Here is a 23,537-nt window from a genome sequence, read left to right on the forward strand (position 1 = left end):
TTGCAGTATCTGTGGACTGGCTCTTCATTCATGCTCTGGCACTGAATATGGAGAATATGTATTCAACTACCTGCATCTAGTCCAAGAAGGTAAAAATCCATAATCAGCCTTGTGAAAACATTTGAATAATGAATAAATAGGAGAGAGATGACAATTTATGCCAAGAAGAAACAAGTAAATATTTTCACAATTTTTATTCATCTTCCATTTATTGGCATTTTCCACTAAGGTAGAATAGGAGGCTGGAGAGCCAAAGATGGCAGAGCTGAGATTTGGGATGTCCCAGCAGCAGTGATTCTGGGGCCTGGCAGGGCTGCTGTGGCAGCATCATTCTGGTGCTGTGGGATGTGATGGAGCTGCACTGAGGCACTCACTGTATGAGGAAGTTTTCATAGCACCTGCCCACGGTCTGCTCGGCTGCATCCCACACATCTCAGGCTTTCACACGTAGCTTTTGCAGGTCTGCAGCTCTTCCAGGCAGATATGAATGATGGAGGAAAGGAGAATTTCCTCAGAGAGCAGCAAGTTAATTAATGGCTCCAAAGCACATCATTATAGCAATGAGCTGATGCATTATAAATCACTTCCAACAAGTGGCTGAAGGTCATATCCATGTGCCATGGACCTTGCACGAATGCCCACAGTTTTCTCCATCTTCAGTGAGTGTGGTACATCGTTAACTGAATTTGGAATTCAGACTTTCAAAGTGAGTGGGCATAGGAGCCACACTCCTGAGGTGTCTGAAATAAACTCTGCATCTACTGCATGTCTGAGCTGTGGATCTAAATAGCTTCTGGTGAGCTCCCTAGGGCTTTGGAGAAGCCTTTCCAAATGGCTGTGAGTCACATACCACTTCATCATTTAGGTATACTGATGTGCATTGTTTGTTTCTGAGTTCTCCTTTTATTTCTGTAAATTGAATTGGGGTTTTTTTGGGGGAAAGGCAAGCACTGGCTTTGTTGTCAGATGTAATTGGTCTGCAGCTGCTTGCTCAAACTGAGCTGTTCTTCCTCGTATCTGTATCAGTGAGGAGCAGCAGCAGGCATCGCTTCCTGCCATGGAAGTGCCTCCCATTCCAGGCAACAAGGCATGAGGTGTTATTTGGGAGACTACGAGAGGAGAGGAAAGGGAAAAGTAGAGAAGAAGCCTGTCCTAATTTTGACTGGATTGGTGCATCTGTTTGAAGGAGAGCATAAATTTGCTGAGCAGACTCACTGTTTCACTGGCTCAACTGCATCATCCTCCTGCTCAGCTGTTTCTAGTGGTTGAAGGAGTTGGGGAGGATAAAGGCTTTGCATCTCCTTTCAAAAGTTGTGCTTCATTCTGCCTCATTTATGATATTTGGATTGGAAATAGGTTTATTTCCACAGTGTAGGCTTTGTTTGACAAATGTTAATTTTATAATCTTTCTGAATCCTGTAGAGAATGCCAGCCCACCTAAAATCTGAGGTGACTTGAAAATTGCATTAATGAGCAGTTGTTTTCCTTTTACCAACACAAGTAGAACTTCCAGACATTTTCTTGAGATCAAATGTATCACGGTGACTCTACTCAATCCAAATAAAAGTCGACTCCTTTTGTACAGCTAAAGTGGATTTGGATGTGCTCCTGAAATGTGAGAAGGAATAGATCAAACTAAAGTATAGATTTCTGGATGGGGTAAGCTGAACTGGGATCATGCACTGTTAGACCTTCAGGACCTCTGTACCTTTTATCTTTGATTTGAATCCATCTCATCTTTCCAGCAGTCTTTGATTTCCCAAGTGAATAAAAGTTCCAAATGTCACATATCTGAGGACTGGCATATAAAAGGTCTTATTTTGGAGCAGTAGGAACCACATGCATCCAGCATTGAACAGCTCCCACATGCTGCAGCTCCATTTAATTGCTGAAATCAGAGATGTTGGGAATGGATTTCATCTGAAAGTCTGATCTCCTAAACTGAAAGGCATAGGACAACATTTGCTCATCCCCTGGAGATGCTGCCAGAAGTCTGTCTCTGATTAGCAATGTTAATGGAGTATTAACATAAGCCACGCCAGCAAGGGAAACTGTAGAACACATTATCATCAGGAGAGCCAGCTGTGTAAAGGCGTGTAAAGATGATGATAAATGTAGTTTGTGGCTTGGGGAGCTGGTTGCTGAACTGCTGCATCCCCTAATCCAGAAGGAATGGAGCGGGAATGGACACACCAGCCTGCTGTTCTCTGTGCCATCCTACCAAAGAGCAATGGAACAGGCAAAGAGAAGAACAGATGTTACCTTCACAGGGAAAGGGAGATGAAGGGGACTCCCCAGCCAAGTCAAGACTTTTGCTGTCACAGGTTGAATACTTTTGGCTCAGCTCCATCTTTCAGCTGTTTAGGATTTTGCCTTTTGCAACGTCTGTGGAAGATTGATCCAGGATCTAAATATTGTGATGTCTCTGATTTCCACTCTAAAAACATCTCCAGAGATACTTTGCACTATTTGTTCTTGTTTTGTAGGGTTTTTTTCCCCTCTTGACTCAGAATATGTGAATAGTCTGGTCTGAGAGTGAGGCTCAGAGATGTTGTAAAGCTGCTCGTTTCCTTTATTGTCTTGGATCTTTCATTGTCAAATATTAGCCATATAAGTCCTACAAATCCTCACACACTTGCCCCACCATATCCCTCAGGATGTCAGTATTTTTTCCCTGATTTTGTACTCGAAATCCAGAACCTTCAAGGGGGAAATGCAGTACATCTGACCCATATATTGTGGTGGTTTCTGCTTTGCCACGTGGAGAGAGCAGTGAGCTCCAGATCAGCTTGGGAGCCAAATGCTTGTGCTTCAATGTGAGGGTGCCAACAGGGGCTTTGCAAGACAGCACTGAATCTAGTGACATGAGCTTGTTTGCAGTTTTCTGGTGGAGCCACATGTTTCACCCAATGACCTTTTTGACATTTCCCTGGTTTCCCTCCTGCAGGAACACTTCAGCAGTGAAGTGCCATACTCTGCTGAACAAACTTGGCATCTCATCAAGCTGACTTATTTGGTATGTATTTACACTTGTAGACTTTAGTACTCTCCTGGCAATTGAGCTTCCTTCCTGCCTACATAAATATGATTTCATTATTAGCTTTGTTTAGTTGTTGTTGTGCATCTGTGTGCTTTCCTTTCCCAAACTGCCAAAGAGAATTGCAGGTGTTGATCTCAATTTGCACCCAAAGCATCCTGAACTCTCTACCCCACCTGCCAACTCTAATAATGAGCAGCACTCTTGACCTCCTGCCTAAAACAACCCATGAAAACTCACCCCTGTAATTTTTTTACGCTGAGGAGCCAGTAAGCTCTGTTAGTGCTGTGGCCTCTGTGGTTTTGTTTGTTTGTACTTAGACAAAAGTATTGGGTTTGTCTCAAAGGTGCTTTTCTGGCTTTTCCCTCTTGCTCTTGGATCTGCAGTGTTTACTCAAAACACGGGCTGAGCCAGAGAGGTTGCCTCTGCACAAAGGGCCCCGAGGTGCGTGAGACTCGTCCTGTTTGAGTTCTTGTGAAGTGCAGGAGAAGGTGTTATGAGCACGATCTGGACAGGAAATAAAGCTCTTATTCCCACCATAAACGCTGTCTAGTGGAGCAGGTCAGATGAGAGATCTCATACAATTGCTCGTGGTGTTGAGCCCTCCAAGGGTGTTGGCAGCCTCAGCTCCCACTGATGGGAGTGGTTGGCCCTGCTGATCAGGCTTTGTGGAGGCAGGTGACGAATTCCAAAACACCTCCTTGCATGTCAGGCTAACTCCTGCTTAGGGGAAAATGAAGAGCCAGTGGTTGGGTTTCCACTTTCTTTTGCAGTCTAGGCACTGCTTGGCTGTTTCTGGCCCAGGCACTGCCAAGGCAGCTGGCTTTGGCACCTCAACAAAGAGGCAGATGAGCTACAAGCACACAACTTTCCACAGTTCTGAGTTAAACCAGCTGCTGTGCCTTTAGAAAGGAATGACGCAGTTTCTGCACAACCTCTGGACAATTCCTGTTTGCTGAAACCAACCATAAGGCTCCTCTAAGCTCCTACATCACTTTCATTCTGTGAAACCTTTGCTGGTTGGAAAAAGATATATTTGAATGCTTTGGAATGAGGATGCACTGAAACTGTGCTAATGCCAGAGGTTTCTACATTATCATTATCACATTATCTTCTCTGTGATCTCACATCCCATGTACCTGTAGTTCTCTCCAGGGAATCTTAGAGTCAAAGGAGAACTGTAGGAACTGTGGCATTCACTTCATGTTCAGTCTTTTATGGAAAAAAATACTGCAGGTGACCATGGCTTGAATGACTATCCTGGATTTTCTTGCAAGGTTTTGCAATGATGTTGCAGAGGAAAATATTTCCTGCATATTTCTTGAAATTAATTTCTGCTCTGAGTCCCAGGACTACATTTGAATTAAAGCAATTTTTATTCTTTTAGAAAAAAAGCACAATCTCACTTTACCAGGTGGGGACCTGGCACTGTAGGGGATGGAGAATCTGCTGGAATGAGGGTAGATTTGTTTTTCACCTGGGAAGAGACCAACAGGAGAAGTTTTATGAGATGAAGGAGACACAAAGAAAGAAAGTGAAACCAAGCAGTCAACTTGGTATCTGCAATCTTTGATCTGTGGCTGTCTGCAAGCAGCATCACAGCTCTGTGATTAGGTGTACATGCTCATTATGTGTTGTACTCTCCAAGCAGGCATTGTAAATACAGCACAACAGATTCTGCTTCCTTCTGCCCAAATATCTTTTTTCATCTATATTGCATTAAGACCTTGAGGCCTATCATCGGGGAGAGAAAAAATACAATTTTCTTATTGTACAATGCATTTCATTCCCAGCTGCTGTATTAAATTTATTCCTATTTGAAGTGGTGTCTGTGAGTATAAATCATTTAGGTTTATATGTTTTTGTTGCTGTGGCAACTGTTTGACTAATTGAATTCCAAAGTGTCTCTCTGTATTTCAGAGCTACGATAAAGGGCACACAAATTCTTAGCAGCAGGAGTCTGAAATGAGGAGGGGGGACAGGCAGCCCTGTCAAAATGACATGTCCTCAATCTCCTGGGCACAGGTTTGGCAGTGGTACCTTTGGCAATGGGCAAGGAGGGCGAGGGCTGGGGAGGAGCCAGAGCTACCTGTGAGCTCTCACTGTGGGTTCCATGCTCAGAAATGATGTGCATGCCCTTAGCAGGATGGATAAAGCGTGGAGAGCCTGTAACTTGGCATTGGGAAGGTCATGTTTTACCTCTGTGTCTATTTTTTTTCCCCATAATTCATCAGTTCTCAGAGGACATAAAGTGCTGCTGGGCTTCATGGTTAAAACAAGCCCAGGTTGTAGTAGGCTCCATCTTCTTTCCATGGGGACTTTGAAGGAGCTCCTGGGGCTTATCTGCTGTCTGGGATCATGCATGTGTTCCTGAAGGGTTTCTTTCCCTGTCAGTTTTCAGTAGGAAAAGACTCCTCAGAGCTATGCCAAAGGACTAGGGAATACTGGAGTGTCCTGAATCTCTCCAGGGACAATTTCTACCATATTCTCTCATTTTTTTCTTTTTTCTTTTTTTTTTTTTTTTCCAGCTGCAAAGCAGAGGTAGATGTCCTCCTAGACTAAAGCAGGAGGACAGAAGCATTAAAACTTAATTCTTTGCAAGGGAATTGTCCTAGGTGGGTGTAAAGAGCAATTCCTTTGCAAGCAGATTGTTCCAGACAGGAACTCACCTACCTGTGCCATTCCCAGCTTGTTGTGGTAACTGGAATAGGCTCCTTTTTTGTGTGTTAATCATGTAGGTGTTTATTATGGCCACAAAATGTTAATGGAAAGCCTAATGGAAATCATGCTGGCTAATGAGAAGCTCCTGAATACCTGCTGCTTTTCTCTGGGAATAACAGAAGCCACAACTCAACAGGAAATTATTTGTCCCATTCCTGCCCTGTGCTTTTACTTTGTGATTACATCTTGTTGTTAACCTTTCATCTGACTCTCACTGCAACCTGGGGGAAGGCCAGGACCTCTCCCTTCCCCCTGCCCAGAGGGCATGCAGGGGTCTGCTTGCCTTCCCTGCTTTCTGAAGAGTGATCTGTGAAGGGTTTTATGGAGCTTGAAAAGGTCACGGGGAGCCCTGAGCCGATCGAGTCCTTCCATTGTCCACTTCCCAGAGGGATGCTGTCCGGTCTGGGGCAAGTGCCTGGGGCCTGACAGCCTCCTGGGCTGCTCTTTATTTTGGTGGAGTTTTATTTGCAGCCCATTAGATGCTCCACCAGCTGCTGCATGCTCCTGAAACCACCTCATCCTGGATAGGCACAGGCAAACTGCAGCAGGTCCTGGGAGCAGGCACAACAGGGTGACTCCAAGGGAAGTGGGTCAAACTAGGATTTTTTTTTTCTTTATTGCATTTCAGCTGCTGGTTTATTATTCTGATGCTGAGAAAGGAAAGGGAGCTGTGTTTGATGAGTGAGGCCTGGTTTGGGACCCCAGAAAGCAGCAGGAATGGATAGCAGGGGCAGCATTTCCATGGAAGGGAGCAAATTCCTGTTGAACAAGAGCAGGAGAAGGCAGAAGAATGGTGGGCTGGAGTAGGGGTATGTGTGTGCACAGGGTAGGGAGGGGTGTCACACTGGGAGGCTACTGGTGAGAAAGTGGGGGTGTGCTGGATTGGGGGTGGGATGTGCTGACTTTTGGGAGAATGGGTGGATTTAGCTATGACCAAAATATGCCTTTGTGTTCACCCACACGTGGAGAGCACACACTTCTAATTTCCATAGGGTAGAATAGGTGTCCCTTAGGAGAATAAAAACCAAAATGAAACAAAAAAATAATTAAAAAAAAAGTCCAAACTCAGAAGGCAAAATGCATTGGAGATACTGGAAAGCTGCATGGTTGAAGCTGTGAATGAAGTAAGAGACTCTCCTCACCAGGCAATACGGAAACTCCCAGCTGGGACCGTTTCACATTTTTTCCCTCGTGGGCAGAAATTGAATGCTTCTGTCTTTGCCTGCCAAAAATAATAGTTGAAAAAAAAAGTGGTCTTACTGCTGCAGGAAGAGCCAAACATTTCTCTCATGGGCTGTCTGAAAGAGCAGTTGTGAAAACACCAGATTTCACTGTAAAGGTGGGATTTCTCAACGGTGAGGAGCTGCAAATGAGGCATGTTGCAGAGTCCATATGGAGTTGCTGGTAGGAACTCAATACCAGGCTCTTGGAAGCATTTCAGAAGGGACTTTCGGGAAACAACAGAAAAGCAGTTCAAATGACTGGCTCTCAGTGATACAGAAAGCTGTAAAAATAGCATCTGAGCATCTCCTGTTACCTGGGCACTGGTACCCAGATCCTGTCGAGTGATTTCTCTGGCATCCATCCTCCCTGCCTTGACTTTAACGGGTTGTGCAGATTATTTTATGATCAATAAATATCCAGGCAGACACTGTGAAATTCCAATCAGAAAAATTTACAGCATTAAGGCAGATATTGTATAGCAGGATATAAATAAATAGAAATTGTCAGTCAAATTTCTGGCATCTGGAGTCTGGTGTCAGTTGCAGTAAATTAAGTGTTACTTCACAAATCATCTTTATAGTTTTTTACAGTAAGTGTATCTGTGCAAAGAGGCATTTTTTCAGCTTGCAATGGTAAATATCCTCTGGTTCCTGTGATTTCAGCATGAAGCCTGGAATCAAGGGGAAACAAATGACAGCAGTGGATTTTGCCATAATCCTGAGATTTGTTCCCAGCCCCAAGATTGGAGCTGAGTTTGGGTGCTGAGCAATCCAAGCAGCAACAAGCCAACAACATGACAGGGAAGAGACTGGGTCCTTCTAAGCCAAGAGGAAATTTCTGCACTCTGAGAGGGCTGGTTGATGTAATGGTGCAGAGATCCACCAAAAGGGGAGGAGGAGGATGGACTCCTGCTGTCTCTACCAGGATGAAGGGAGCTGGGATTGGTGCAGACTGCACCTGGAGATAGGTGGGAAGGATGAATCAGATCAGTACGGAGATCATCATTTACTGCAGGTGGGACAGCATTGTTCCGACAGATTATTACCTTTTGTTAAAAACTCTTATTGGCCTAACCAGCAAATAAAATTCCTAAAACATCATGTGACAGTTTCTGTACTGTTGGGATATCTGAAAACTGCATCAATTTTAAGTGTCAGGCTTCTATGAATTAAAGCTGAATGCTAAACACAGAACAAAGAGGAGAGGAGGACCTGCTGGTGGTAGTTTTGTACTTTATTTGAGAAGAGAGAGCTACATAAACTATGTCAGGAGGGTACAGGTCTACACATAGTTTCATCAATCAATAAATGGAGTTGTTAACGTAACACTGAGGATATGATACCTTGAAGAAGACATAGACACATGACCAAGGAGTATTTACAGCTCTAACATACAATATATTTATACTTGAGAGAGAGATTCGTGTGCCTCTGTGCACACAGGTACCACTGTGCACACTCGGTGCACGCACGCGCACACGGAAATAGGTATAAAAGGCTTTAAAAAAAACCTTACATAGTTCAAGAAATGAGTCTGCCTGTCGTTTGCAGCAACTGACTGTTTTCAGGGTGGAGATGGTTTCAGTTGGGGGTGGTCTGGAGTGGAGGTTTCAGTTTGAAATCTCTGTTCTCCATCGGCTGAACCTGAAGCGGGTGTCGGGAGCGTGGAACGCTGGGGTGGGTGGTGACAGAGGATGGGTGAGGTGGATGAAAGGGAGGGCAGTGGAGTAATGGGAAAGAGGGGATGCACAGCCTCTGGGGCTGGGGTAGTAACATGGAGATGAAAAAAATGACCTTTGGTGATGCCATTAAATCATCCTTTATACTAAACATAAATTATTGACACAGTTTTAAAAAAATAATTTTCTGTTTCATTTCAAGGCTGGGGAGAGAGGAGGGGCCAAAGCAGGGCAGGAAGGAAGGGAAGGTCTGGGGAGGGTAAATACCTCAGCACTTTAACAGGTCCCTGGACCTCACTGCAAATTCTTAATTTAAAAACTCTTCATGTCAGTGTGACTAACGCTGTATCAGTCATCCCCTTCCAGGGTAGCTCGATGAACATGATGTGGCAGGTAAGGGACAAGCAGGGACCCTACCTTGGCCAAAACTCAGATCAGAGTTCCTCATCCTCTGAGTTGGAGCCAGTGGAGGTGGGGTGGGCAGGCAGAGATCACAGCTTTCTTGCTCTCACCAGATTCTTCCTGAAGGGATAACCTGGCTTGTTCCCAGCAGGAGAAAATGGTGAATTTTGCTTTGGAGAAGGGGAAACTGCAGTTTGGAGAAGGTTGAGAACCATCAATTCACTTGCAAAATGGCAAATAGGACTCAAAAGGTGCAAAAGAAGCCCCAGACTAAGCAAATGTGGATTGGTGCATAGTGTAAAAAAAGTATGCCAAAAAAATAGAAATCAATTCAACATATAGATCACCAGAGGGATTGTTCTCTGCTCGTGCAGTCTTTCCGTGACATTAGCAGAGATTAAAATAAGCCGGTTTAAATAATAGTAACAACACAAATGCCATCAAAATGTCTTTGCTCTGAGCTGTAGCCCCATGCCCCTCTCAGTAGCAGAGAGGTACTCTGGTACCTGCCAGAGTGAGCTCTGGAGCTGCACCTTCTGGGGCCAGGCCTGCCTGCACTGCTGAAGGGCACTTCAGCTGGGAGGAGGAGCAGTTGCCTGGAAATTAAGTCTACCCTTGCAGATTTCTGGAAGGTGCATGGGGGTTTTTTGAAGCCAGCACAAGAAATCAGAGTGGTTTTTCTGCCTAGGCCATCATGCTGCCACACAAACCCCTGATAGACAGCACTGCTTCAACACACAAACCTTAGAGAAATTACCAGAGGCAAGGAACCAGTGCAGCCCCTAAAAACCTTCCCAAGCACAGCCTGAAGACCCCAAGACAGCCTTCACCCAAGAAGGTTGTGTACCCTCAGTCTTTACCTGGGGAAAACTTGCCTCCTTGCCTGACTCAGAAGATTCAGAGGGAGGTGCAACACTCCTGGAAACCTAAATAAATGTTGATTTCTTGCCTGCCCAAAAATACTTCATTTCTCTTGAAATAACTTATGTAAAACAGCACTTCATTAAGACATGGTGGGGGAGGGGGAGGTAATTTAGTGTAGTTTTTTTTTTTTCCTGCTTTAAGCCTATCTATGTAAAGCTCTCATGCAAAAAATTGCCTTCCAGTTTAGCTGAAAATTTAATGGACACTTCTGGGAAAAAAATAATAGAAAACTTAAAAAAAAGCCAATTCTCCTTCACACAAGGAATTAGCTGGTTGTGGGGGTTGAACGGGAGGATTGAGGGGAACTAAAACAATTTAGACTGTTAGTACTGAAACCAGAGCTGTCAGAGAGCAAAATGAATGCAGTTAAACTTATGGTGTTTGTTGGGTTTGAAGCAGAAATTGTGGGCCTGGAGGAAGCCCAGCAGAACTGAAGGTTTGGAAAAACCTTCAGGACCCACTCAGATGAGCACATATCATTCTGTAGGGACTCTTTCCTCACATCTATAATTCTTCCCCAACCAGGGCTGTCCTCTGCTTCACCACAGGTCCTATCTGACTTTCACCACCCTCTTGATCACTGACCCTTCACTGGCAATCAAGTCCTTGTCCACTTCCTTCTTCTCCCTGTGTCCCAGTAGGATTCTTTGATCCCTCATCTTAGCATCATTTGTTCTCCAAGCCCCTTATTAAATGATCTTTGCCATCCCCTGCAAGCTTACCCTTTCTGACTCCCAGACAGCCCTAAGCACCACAAGTCTGGCCTTAATCTCTCATTTTCAGTATTGTTACTTACAAGTTTTGAAGTCTTGTGTCTCAGACACTTCCAGTCCTCTCTGTCTCTGAGTGTCCATCCACATGTCCCATTGTAGTAACTTCCACTCACAGCTGGGGAGTGTGTGGGAGGTGGGATACAGAGGAAAGTGCTTCTAGAAAGCAGCATATGTTGAGTGGGGGGAATAGCCCAACTTTCTGGCCTACTTTTCTGGCTCTTCTTCTTCACACTAAATTTTTCAGGCATGTTAATGAGCCTTCATGCTCCTGCCCAACAGCTTCTCACCAGGATGGATAGGTCCAGGAGACATTCAACCCTAATTTGAGGGTATAGATTCCTTAGTGTGATCCAGGAATACCTGTGGAATGAATTCCCAAATATGCAGGTTGAGCAAGATGAGTGCTGAGACACTTCCCTTTTTTTACTCTGTGAAATAAGACTGCTTCTCCATTTGGGGCTCTGCCTATTGGTGTCTTTGTAGCTCTTCATTTTTGTCTGACTCTTCAAGGCCAGGATGGACAGGGCTTTGTGCAACCTAGTTGGGTGGAAAATATGCCTGTCCATGGTAGGGGTGTTGAAACTAGGTGATTTTTAAGGTTTCTTCCTACCCAAACCATTCTATGATTCTGACAACCCTCTACTATTCAGTAATGTGGCTTCTTCTTTTTTTTTTTTTTGGTGAACATAACTTCCAGTGGCCACAGTGTCATTTATATGTCCCTTACTTGCAATTTTCCAAGAGATTTGTCTGTTTGCCCTTTACCAACAGTAAATGCAATTGATGTCTGAAATCTCAATCACATGATGCTTCCAATAAAATAAGGATTCTGTTTCTAAAGGGCTACCAGTGTAATATCTCTCCATTTGTCAAACTGTCTCAATGGATGAGAAGATAAGAACCTTTCACAATCCAAATTAGAGATGGAGCCTTCGCAGGTGGAACACGAGTGCAGGAAAAAGTGGGGCAGAGAGTTTAACTCTGAAGGAAAAAATGGTTCTCTCTTGCGTCGGAATGATTGGTTTGTGCTTTAAACCATCCCTCCTCCATCACTGGAAAACAAAATCCCAGATAATGATTTCACACTGGAAAAAAACATGGGAGAAAGGAACGAAGGGTGGGACAGCAGTTCCCTGGGCAGTGTGGGCACGATTCCTTCAGAAGTGGTGCTCCTCCATGGAAGGCGGGGTTCCCGCTCTAGCGGCGGCCGGGCCGGTGCCGCTGTCCGCGGTGCTGATCCGCAGGGACGCCGCTCACGACGTCTGTCCGTCTGCTGAAATCTCCATCTTACCAAGAGATTGGGGACTGAACTATTGTAGGCTGTTTGTGAACACTACTTGAAGCAATTAAGGGTTGTAATTAAAAAAAAAAAATCAAAGAAAGGGCAGACAGGGCAGACCAGGCACTTGCTACTGAGAGGTGCTGGGCTATAAAGCTGTTGTACAATCCAGCAGGATCCAGTCCCACTCATCCTCTCCCAAATCTGCCTCTTAATTTCAGTTTCCTGGAAGGCCATAAGCCAGGATTTGTTCTGTATTAGCAGGAGAAGGAGAAAAAGGAAATTAAAAGTGAGAGGAGGCTTGAGCTGCTCTTGTCCTGGTGGCCAATGTTCTTGGTTACCAGGGTGAGTATTCTGTGTCTTTTCTCATGTACAGCAGTGGATTTTCTTATATTGTCAACCAACCACTGTCTTTTCTGATGTAATGTTTGTTGATTTGGGGTTTTTTTTCCTCTTGTAGCATTTCTCTCTCTCCTGCCGTTCTGTTCCTAACCTCTGTTCAGTGCCTCTCACTACCTGCAGCCTTTACTGAGTTCAAAGTTGTGGGTCATCAACGCCTTCTACATTTAGCCTGGAGTTGCACAAGAAGGTTCAGTTTCACAGGAACAACAATTCAGTCTCTTGCTGATTTCTATTGTTTCAATCTAGCTACATAAGAATGAGGCTGGACTGGAGCAGGTCACAGCCGGAATCAATCCCAACCATCTCTCCAGCAATCAGAACAACCTGCTGGGAGCTGAGTAACAGCTGAATTCTTGGTGAGAGAAATTATAGGCATAAAAACAAAATCAAATATACTCGTGTGCTCATTCAACATTTCAAGGCATATTTATAGGTACTGCTGTATGGCATCTTAAATATCAGAGTTTAAAAGGAAACTGGATCACTGCTGTTGGGGAAAATAATTTTTCTGTTCTGTCACTTTCACTATCTGTGCCCCTGATGAAAAAGGGAGAGAAAGACACTGAATTACACACCCATTCAGCCCCTGTCATCACTTCTTTGGGCTGTTTGGATAGCCCTGGGAAGGATCTGTGAAGATAAGGAGATCTGAAGGTGATCTGACGGTCATTCCTCAGAACTGGAGTAGGAACAAGAGAGCTGGGCAGGAATCTGAAGCTCCAGAAAAGCTGGGGATCTCTTCCTGTATGAAACTGGCCATGGCCCAGTAGGTGAACAGATGACTTTTCAATCCAGGTCCTAGCTGAGTCCCTTCCTTAGACTGCTCCACTGTATTCTTCTCCTCCTGCACCCAAGTCTTGCTGTCACTGGGAGGAAAAGCTGAAATTTTACCACTGATCAAAATCTCTACACAGGGGAGATATTTCCACCTTATTTCTTCACTTTTCAACAAGACAGAATGCTTGAGAATTTCTTAGATTTTAGGAGGGAGAATATCCTTTAAAAAAAAATTCCCAGGATCACTGAAAAATGGATCCACATTCATTATAGAGAGGTGAGGCAGAGAGCTACAGCCTCCAAGGCCTGTACTTGTAATGGTCTGTGAGAAACAGCACTGAGCAGCTAAGAGTATTTGTCTTGGGAACTGTATTCAGTGAACCTTGGGTGGGAACCAAGCTAAATCAGCAAACTTGCTGTTGGTCCAGGATCAGAATGAGCTAAAACTCCTCTATTGCATGCCTGAGACTCAATTACTGTGTAATCTCTGTGGCATAGACATCTAGGAACCTCTCTGGATAGCAGATGGCTGCTGAATGGTGAGAGCAGATGACAGATTCTGGGCAGTGCTAAAGCAGAAGACCTCAAATCCTGATTACAAAAGCCAGTTCTTGAGGTTAAATCAAGCCAGGCACCTGAGCAGGAGGGATTCATGCAGCATTGCACAAAGCCAACACTCTACCAGACATGGGAGGGCTCTTGTCAAAAGCTCCACCTCCCCTCCTCTCCCCAACACACATTCACACACGCTGCCACATACAGGAAAAAATATCAAGGTTATGTGTTTCCTGAAATATGGTTGGCTGAATAAACACACTTACTGAGAACTCTTTGTAAAACAATAGCAGAATGAGTAACAGTGCATCGCTGCCATGGGAAATAAAAAGGAAAGTAACCCAACTGCAATTCAGCTAGAATCATTCCAAACCCCAAAGGCTGGCCTCTTTTTTTTTTTTTTCTTTAATGTGTCTGACATTTTATGGCATCAATAATGCAAACAAAGAGGAAATCATATTTGCAGAACACTAATGCACGGATGTCTAAAGCGAAATACAATACTGATTACTTTTTAAATGAAGCCACCAGGTTTTGATGTGCTGTGGTGGTTAAATTGGTCCATCAAATTCCTTCCAAAGCAAATTCCAGTCCAAAGCAAGAGCTTGACCTTTTCTATAACCTTGGGTAGCCTTTTCAGCTGTATTCTGATTGGAGGTAATAAATGTTAGTTTGAAGGAATCTTCCTGATGGGCCAAATTACAGAAATGTCGCAATTCCTCCTGAAGATGAGGAGAAACTGAAGATATGTCACCTCTTCACAGGCTGTTCAAAACCTTTGGCAAATAGAATGGTAAGGCTACTGTGAAGAGCTGTGGGTAAGAGGAGAGATGGGCTCTGAAAGAGATTTCTATTGGGATTTTGCCCTTAGGGCTAGTGGTTGATCTCTTCAGCACCTGATAGCTTTTCTCTTGCCTAGAACCTCCTGCAGATGATTGCAGAGCAACAACTGAGTAGGAAAATAGGTATATCAATAAGCAGGTGTGGCAAAAACACACAAAGAACCCTTCCCTTCTTTTTCCATATTTTTTTACATGCTAGTGCTTTTTTTCACAAAGTGAATCTCAGAGATGCATCTCAAGAACCACAGACAGGATTGTCTCTGCCAGCACAAAAGTGAAGAAGCAGTTGTGGTCCTGCCTGGGAAAACCCACTGTTCAATCTCCTCCTACAGCAAAAGACAGAAGGACTTGGGGTCAGGCCAATGCTTTCAACTTCTCTGCAGGAGCATTCATTTCTGGAGCCAAAGGGCTTCTTTTGCAATGTCCTCTGACTTGCACTGAGTCAACTGTGTGAATTTCTTAAATTCACGCAGTTTTGGTTTGGTAGGCAGCATTCACTGTGTGCCTGTGTGCTGGTGAGTAGGATTGGATGCCACCATCTCACATCAGCTGGGAGTTTGTCTGCCATTTAGATCACATCTGATCAGAGCTTTGTGTTTGGGGATTGTATGTCTTAGAATTAATCAGTGCAAGCAGCTAATTGCCTCTAGTTAACTAGTGCCTTTTAATTAGGACTGTACTGCTGGCTGGATACATGAAGGGAGCTGTTTGTCACTGGCAAAAATTTCAGCCTTGTGATGTAAACCTCTTTGGGGAATTAGAAGGAAAAAAAAATACGGGCTGGAGCTATTGTCACTTTAGCACAGCAGAAAATCAGTTTCAGCAGAACTGGCCTGGATGAGGTTGGAGTCACGCTTTGCTGGGGTCAAAAATGATAGCAGCTGCTCCCCAACCCTTCCTCCTGTGCAGAAGGGTGGGACACTGTGGGCTTCAGCTGGGATTTACAGGAGATACCCCACATGCATTACAATGAGCGTTGCTGTAAAATTCACTGCACAGAGGTTAATCTAGATGTCAACACTGCCTGACAGCAGTGAAATTACTCCAGGGCAGTGCTCCTTCTGAAGTCTTAATATAACAGTCAATTCCATCCTGCCTGCAGGAAATGAAAGTTTTCTGCTTTGTGTGCGGAATCATCCGGCGCCAATTTTCTCACTGTTTGAAGTCCAAACTGTTTGTGGTCTTGGGATTCACCTCACATTAAGACTTTCACTTCATTTAAAAACTCTGCTAGTCAAGTCCTGAGAACTGCAAGGACAGGAGCTGCACAGGGAGAAAAAGAAGAGGGCATGGAGGGAGAAATCTGATCTCACCTACCGCGTCGAAATCAAACTGCTTCACCAATCCTCTGAGCTCAGTAAAGGGAGGGAATGCAGAAACTCAGTTCTCTGAGTATCAAGCAGCAAAGACTGGAGAGGCTGGAAGCCAGCAGAGAGCAAGAGAAAACATGCAAGAAGACATTTGGACCGCCCAGAGCTATGATTTTCTTTAGAGGTATTTCAGCCCTTCCCTGCTGGGACCTTGTCCTAAGCTGCCAGTAGTTCAGCAGTTAAACTCCCCCTCAGAAGAACTGTTCCAGTTTTCAGCAGTGGGATCAGTCACTTGTGCTGGGGGGAGGGCAGTTCCTGTGGAGGACTCCTGACAGTGTGGGGAAGCAATGGTTAGATTTGTGATGCCTCTTCCCCTTGCACAGATGCTAAAATTGTGGGACTAGCAGAAGGGAGGAGGAATCAATGGTCATTCCTTTAGTTTGAAAAGAGCTCTCGGATTGGGTCTGTGAGAAACCCAAGCCACCAACATGAAACCAACCTACCAGCTTACTTAACTGTTGGAGAAAGCTGGAATATTTTGTCCTTCCTTCTCTTCAGTCTCTTATCTCTTTCCTCAGTTCACTTTTTCAAAATTGCAAGCAATAGGACTCCACTTCTCTCAGGGAGCAGTTTCATGGCTCAGTGTTGCATTGGAAAGGAAAAAGAGGCACAGGAGAGTTGGAATGCTCCTCCATTCCTGCCAGAGCAGCAACTGACATCTCTGCCTGTGTCATTTATGACACTGCCAGCCAGAACAGATGTTTTGAAAACACCTGCTTTCTCCAGGCTTGAAACTCAATATCTGTACTTTCAAGGACAGCAGCAAAGGGAAAAGAATTTTTAGGATTTAGCAGCTATGTAAACATTAAATGGGCACTGATGTAAGAGATGCCTTGGTGCGGGAGTGGAGAAGCTACCTTAGAGTTAAGCAAGTCTATCCACTCCTGAAAAGCAGTGCTGAGGGGGCAATTTTCTCTTCTTCTGCTTTTGGTACTCATTTGGACACACCACCATATCCCAAGGCTCCATGAGCCCACCATCCATCAGAAAGCCATTGAATGTAAATGGAGAACAAAATCTTTGTGTTGCACCAAGACATGGCCGTGCCTCTGAGTCCCATAGCTCCTCCCAGAGAGGAGCCCTGTTGATGTCCAGAGCCTTCCAGCTATCAGAGGATCCACCAGAGCGTGGTATCACAGCCAGGATCTCCTTTATTCCCCTTGCTTATTCCCATCATTGCCTTACAACCAGACAACACACCTAGAGCTGTTACAAAAACATTGGGTACAAGCCATGGCTGTAATGCTTCAGCTGATTCCTGGCCAGATCAGGAAAGGATGTAAATACTCCACAGGGAGGGAGGAAATTAGAAAGATTTTTTAAAAAACTTTTTAGGATAGTATGCTGAACAGTTTTCACACAGACTGGCACACAAATGAATGCTGATCAAGTGTTCCAAACTACCTCTGGGTTTGGGGGCTTGTGGTGAACATGTCTGCATTCTTCAACCCATATCCTGAAGTAAGAAAACCTACACATTTGAGTTCTGGGAAATAGGAGCCTTTCACGTGAAAGGAAACAGCTCATATGATACTTCTGTCTGTGCCCCTGAAACAGCAGAACTTTTGAGACCCTCTTTTAGTTCCATTTTCTTACAGGAAAAAAAAAAATCACAGGAAAGCACAAAGCCTAGTGATTTTGTTTCCCACCTGCATAATCGGTCCCTTGATTTTATTGGTTTCTGCCTCCTTTTTAAACCAGTATTTGCCCAGTTTCATAGCTAACTTTTCCTGGAGCTGCAGTACGTTGCTATTTTCTTTTGGTTTTGCTCGTATCCATTGTGCTACTTAAAATTCTACACCACACTCCCCAAATCTGTCTTGATTTCCCAACCCAAGATACTCAGTTGCCTTCTAAAACCAGCTTTTCCCTTTCCCTGCCTCTTTTATTCCTCCACACGTTTTCTCACCTTGTCCCACCCACTCCTTGGGACAAGCAAGCAGCTCAGAGCTAAGGTGTCTCTCAAGCAAGCACCCTCTTCAAAGGCATTCCACAGTTTCCACATTGGTCTGGGCAGCACAGTTCCCAGAGTCACCCAGCTGCAGTTCAACACCCTGCAGACCCAAGGATAGGCAGTTCAGACTTTTTTACCCCCCGAAAATCCATGTCCTGAGGGACATCTAAAAAGGCCAGATGGGCAAGGGAGACAGGATGGACTTTCAGTCTGGCAGATCTCTGCATATCTTCCCTTTGCTACATTTCAGCTTCTGTCTTGCAACCTGACAGACTAGGGTGGAAAGAAAAATAATGGCAGGAGAAAACAAACCAGGTCACTGATGAGACCCTGAGGCTGGAGCCACATTCACTGCCTGCAGTTTGCAGCCCTGGCACAAAATTTCCACCTGTACCATGCACCAAAATAGCACCTGCACTTCCAAGAAAGCATCACTTCAGTGACACCCTTGGGTGACTGAGTTGGTGCAAACAGTTTTAATTTTTAGGGAGCAGCATGGAGCTGGGACAGGGAAGACCCTATGGCCCCTTCTCAGCTGTGCTCAGACTGGTGTTCCTTCCAGCTCCCTTTCACAAGTCCCTTGAGAAAACTGCAGATGGAAGGGGCTGGGTGGTGGGAAGGTCTGCCTGGATGTGCTGGGAATCTGGCCTGGCTTGCCCCAGAGCTGGGTGAGACGTGTTCCCAGGCAGCAGAGACAGCTCTCTGCTCTGAGTAGACACAGGGCATAGCAAAGTATCTCTCTGAGAAATAAAGAAGCATGAACTCATTTCTCTTTGACTCCAAACACTCAGATGTTGATACTGTGTGAGAATTTCCTCCAAAAAATTTCTTCTCCTCATTGCAGAGCCCCTCTTCCTACAGGGAAGATCCCCAGTCCATGCTGATGGAAGCTTTCTTCTGCTCCAGGAAAGGTGGTTCTGGAAACGAGGTCTCAGGGTGTTCACCAGGAATGCAGCACAGCTGCTTTCCCTCTTCCCCTCCAAAACTGTCATGCCAAAAAGGGATGCAGCAGTTTCTATCATGTCTTTGAACACAAAGCAATCTTCTCCTTGCTCCCAACAAATCTCCATCCAACAATGACAGGCCAAGGGGGCCAGAGCAGCAACAGAGCAGATGTCACAGCACAGAAGTGCAGCTTATCCAGCTCTTCTGAGCAACAGTTCACAATTAACTCTGACAAATGGACTTTTCTCCAAGGCAGTCCCTGCCCGTGGTTGGGCTTAGAGCAAAGCAGCCAGAGCCTGAGCATCTCACCACCTTCTTCAGCCACTTGCCATCTTCTGGGGACACATAAACTCTCTTCAGAGGCCACCTAATCCTAAACAAGCAGCATCAAGGCTCAGTGTCACCCTTGGCTCCTGAGCTCACCTTGTCATTGTGCCAGTACAAAGAGGTCGTGAAGGGGACAAGGTGGTGGTGCTGGGGAGAGGGGAAGGAGGAAAGAAGTGAGGAGGGGAGGATGTAGCTGCTGTGAGGAGGGAATCTCATCAGCTGGGAACCAGTGTCTGTAGGTGACTTTGTAGTGTAAAAGCCAAAAAAGAAATGACAGCGTGGGAGTGAGAGAGAGGGGTGGACATAACTGTGGCCTTGCACAACCGGGCACACTGCCTGGGAGCCACCAGAGCAAGAAACCACTTGGGGTAAGAGACAGGCTGCTCCAGGAAAGGGTTTTCTTCTGGAGATGCTGGACAATTAGTAGCCATGCTCGTTCTCTCCCTGTGCTGAATCTCCAACCCTTTCAGCCAAGCAGAGTGCACAAAAAGGGAACCAGGCTGGGGCCAGCAACCCTTTAACCAGTCTTTTCCCCTTTCAAAGTTGGACCTAAATAGACAGAATACCCTCTTCCAAGAGAGCAAGGTCCTGCTATGGAGAGGCAGCATGGTACAGTGTTCCTGTGTGTGGACTCCTGGTGCTGGCCCACAGCCTTTCCATGACCATGCCATCACTTGTGATGCTGTGAGCACCTGGTGCCTGTTCAGTGGCAGTCTGTCCAGGCCCCACGGGCACGAGTCTGTCCCACTAGCCCAGATCTCTCTAACAGGCAGAGGAAGGTTGTGTCCTCACTCCCACGTGGCTACTGCCACCCACCATCTCCCACCCCAGGCTCTCACTGCTCATTACACAGACACAGAATAAACCTACAGCTGCTGTTGCCACCACAATCCTCCTTTAGCAGTGTCTCCTGCCTCTATCTGAAACCATCAGACAGGCCATGCCACTGCCATGAGTGAGAGATATTGATTGTCAGGAGACATGGGGAATGGGGAGAAGATGCAAGATCTTCCCTTTCAGTGCAAGCCATAGCAAGCCACCTAGCTCCCCTTGCATCCTGGACATGAATATTACTCTGACCACGGGGAAGAAACCAAGATCTCTTCTCTGTCCCCTCTTCCCCCATCTGCATTGCCTTCCACAAGTGCCACATCCGAGCAGGCTATTTTTGTGCTGGCAGTTGTTGCCTTCTCAAAATCGCCTTGACAATGCCTGTGCCGCCCATTCCCTGCCTCCTGAGAGCAGCTGCCAAGCTGAGGTTCCCCCTCATCCTCCATTACCCATATGAAAAAAAGGCCCAGAAAGGTTTTGTATTCTCAGCCCAGTCCGGACAGGCAGGATCCAGCATCTGACTGAGTATTTCCCCAGGCCAGGATTATTTTCTGCTCCGGGGAGATCAGGCACACTGAGGATGCTGCTGTCTCTCCCTGGCTGTCCCCAGCACGCCCTGCTGCTGCCTGTCAGGCCTTTCTCCTCATTGAGATGCAAGGCTGGCCGCTGCGGCCATCCGCTGAGCCGTCTGCTCCTGGAGGCACCTTCCCCTCCTTCCCCCCTCCTCCCGGGGCTGCCTGTGGAGCTATTCTTCAGCCTCTGCATTTCACAACAGCTCAAAGGCAGATGCATCAATCCTTTCAGGGGATGGGGACGTGAGGAGAATGGCAAGGGAGCTGCAGGCAGGTGTTGGTAGGTTCCCAGCCATCTCACGAGCCTGGTCCCCCTCCCTGTCCCCCGCTGGCTTGTGCCTGAGGCTTGGGCTGAGGCATGGGGCAGGAATGGGGAAGGGGAGAGGATGAGGGGGGGAAGAGCACTGGGATATGCTGACCCCACAGAATGCCCAGCAGGGTTGCAGGCCTGTTCCCAGCTGTCTGCACCCTGTAGCCTTTCCCCCATGAGGAGAGCAAGGATCCAACCCTGCTCACTGAAAGTTTACACCGGGGGCCAATTTGGCCCTGCTGCAGACAGCTCAGGGCAGGGGAACAACCCCATGGCCACTAACCAACCCCATGGCCACTGACAGCCATAAGGGCAGGGAGGAGTGGGGCTGTTCCTCCAAAGTGATGCCCTGGGTGAGCAGCACTCCTGTCTCACACACTGGAGTGGGATGATTCAGGACCAGGTCCCCAGGACCCCCCCCTCAAGTCCCAGGCACAGCTGCTTTGGTCCTGCTGCTCTCCCAGCACTGGCAGAGGGCTGGGGCAGAGGAGGGCTGGGGCAGGAGCCTGCAGCCTGCAGGAGGGTGGCTGCTCCCCCATGTGTGTTTTACCCAGTGTGTTTTACCCGTAGGTGCCACAATCCTTTGACTGTGTGTTCAAAAGCCTAGAGCCTATACATTTAAGAATCGGCAAATTAGAAAAATTGTCCTGAAATGTTGGAGGGAGGAAAAAGGCAGGAAGGCAGAAAGGGATGAGGAGGGACTTAGAGGAAGGGGGTGGTAAAAGAGAGTTCATCCAGGGGCACTGCCCTGGCTTTGTGCCCATCACCTGCGGGCTGGCAAGGAGGGAGGGAGGCAAGGACGAAAAGGGAGGACTGATTTCACACATTCAGTGCATATCATACAACCAGGGCAAGGCTTTCTTCCTGCAGCTCCTACCCAGGATGGCATTGCTGCCATAGCCAGTCTAGAGCCCTGCCCAGCTGCCCGAACCATACTCACAGCAGGGTTACATTTCACTGCTTGGTTGCTCGGGGGAAAGATACCTTCTCCTTTCTTTCTCTCTTTTTTTTTTTTCTTTTTAATTATATATATATTTTTAAGTACTTTTTCTCCCTTTTTTTGTTTCTTTTTTTTTTTTTATATATAGTCTCACAATTTTCTGTAACAGCAGCTTCTTTCTGTATTGGTGTGGAAGTTATATAGAGAGAGATATCTATAAATATATATAAGCCAAACTGCTTTACAGGTTGTTGTTCTGTGGGTTTTTTGTTGGTTTGCTTTTTGTTTTGCTTCTTTTTGTTTTCAGTGTTGTATGTGTAGCAGGCACTTGAGTTTATATGAAGATGTTTGCTTGGGAGCTGAGGGGAAAAGGGTTTGGGAGGGGGAGAGGGAAGGAAGGATGGGAGGGAGGAGCAGGGACTTCCAACAGGTGGCCACTGCTAGCCAAGGATGTCCAGGTAGATTGGTGTGGCCTTGCCCAGAGCATGGAGGATCTTGTAGATCTCCTTGATGTTGAGCCTTTGCTGAGGTTCCCTCTGCCAGCAGCCCAACATGATGTCATAAACCTCCTTGGGGCAGACTCGGGGCCTCTCCAAAACTCGGCCTTGGGTAATGCACTCAATGACCTGAAAGAAAGAAAGAAATAAAAGAAACATTGAATACCAGCTGGGCAGTTTATGGAGGGTGTCCTGTGCCTGATACTGCTTGGCTGATGTGGCACCATTTAGTCAAGGGGAGCACTGAGAAGCCAAATCTCAGATCTGCACATCCTCAATGATCACCTGTTTGTGGCTAATGATGATTTTACCATGAAAAGTTTGTCTCCAGCTGCGGCTTTTCAGATCTCAAAAACCTTCCCTGTTTGACACTACCTACCTCAATGCACTCTCCAAAGAGGAGGTCACAAGTAAATGAAATAGGTTTTAATTTTTGATGTGAGTTTTTCCTGCTAAATGAAGAAGGAAAAAAGTCTTAAAGTCCCCACAGTACAGCAATATTTTGCACAGCTGAAATGATATTTTTCTTGTCTGAAAACCAAGAGTCCATTCCATTGCAAAGCCCAGGAGAGGTTTATAAGGAAGAGTTCAGAGCATCTTTTCCTACATACTTTCCCTCTTTCTGACACAGAAAAGCAACTAAAAGAATGAAATTTCATGTCAAATCACATCTGTGAAGGAGAAAAAAAATTTACAGTGCTATCACTCTGTTCTGGGTCAGATTGGTGCTGCTAATGAGAAAAATGTGAGGTCCTGGATAACAGTAAAGTCTCTTCGGAGGGATGCCATTGGAAAGGACTCCCCTAAGAGTCTCTTTGTGTATTGTTTACTGGAGGAATGAATGAAAAGGAGAGGGAAATATGAGTTTCCAGAGAGCTGCTATTACTGCCTGGCCTCCTCGGTTGGGGCTGATGAGTCCCAGCATTGCAGTGTGTGAGCAGCCTGCCACGCTCTGCAGATAAACACCAGTCCCAGGCAGCGTGTGGAGGGAAGCCACCCAGCAAGAGGTGTTTGGAGTTTATCATTTATGAATAGTAATGGTCCCACCACGCAGCTCAAGGGATACTTATCACTGTGCTGTTTGCATATAAATACAGAGGGCAGAGATTAGGACCAGCTGAAAGCAAGGAGAGCAAGGCACAGCATGAAGAGAAGCCTGCATTGCCACAGAGCTGCT

The 23,537-nt window shown here is 45.9% G+C and overlaps 1 protein-coding gene across 2 annotated transcripts in view; it reads right to left on the reverse strand.

Annotated features, from left to right (window-relative positions):
• Window positions 1-8,197: 8,197 nt before the first annotated feature.
• Window positions 8,198-23,537, reverse strand: part of NTRK3 (neurotrophic receptor tyrosine kinase 3) — a 218,672-nt gene continuing 203,332 nt past the window's right edge. For both annotated transcript variants that reach the window (XM_077185417.1, XM_054642288.2), the window contains one exon: window positions 8,198-22,489. In XM_077185417.1, the coding sequence (XP_077041532.1) occupies window positions 22,304-22,489 (186 nt within the window). In that variant the 3' untranslated portion in view covers window positions 8,198-22,303. The remainder of the gene's footprint in view (window positions 22,490-23,537) is intronic.

Source organism: Agelaius phoeniceus, chromosome 13, assembly GCF_051311805.1.
Source record: "Agelaius phoeniceus isolate bAgePho1 chromosome 13, bAgePho1.hap1, whole genome shotgun sequence".
NCBI lineage: Eukaryota > Metazoa > Chordata > Aves > Passeriformes > Icteridae > Agelaius > Agelaius phoeniceus.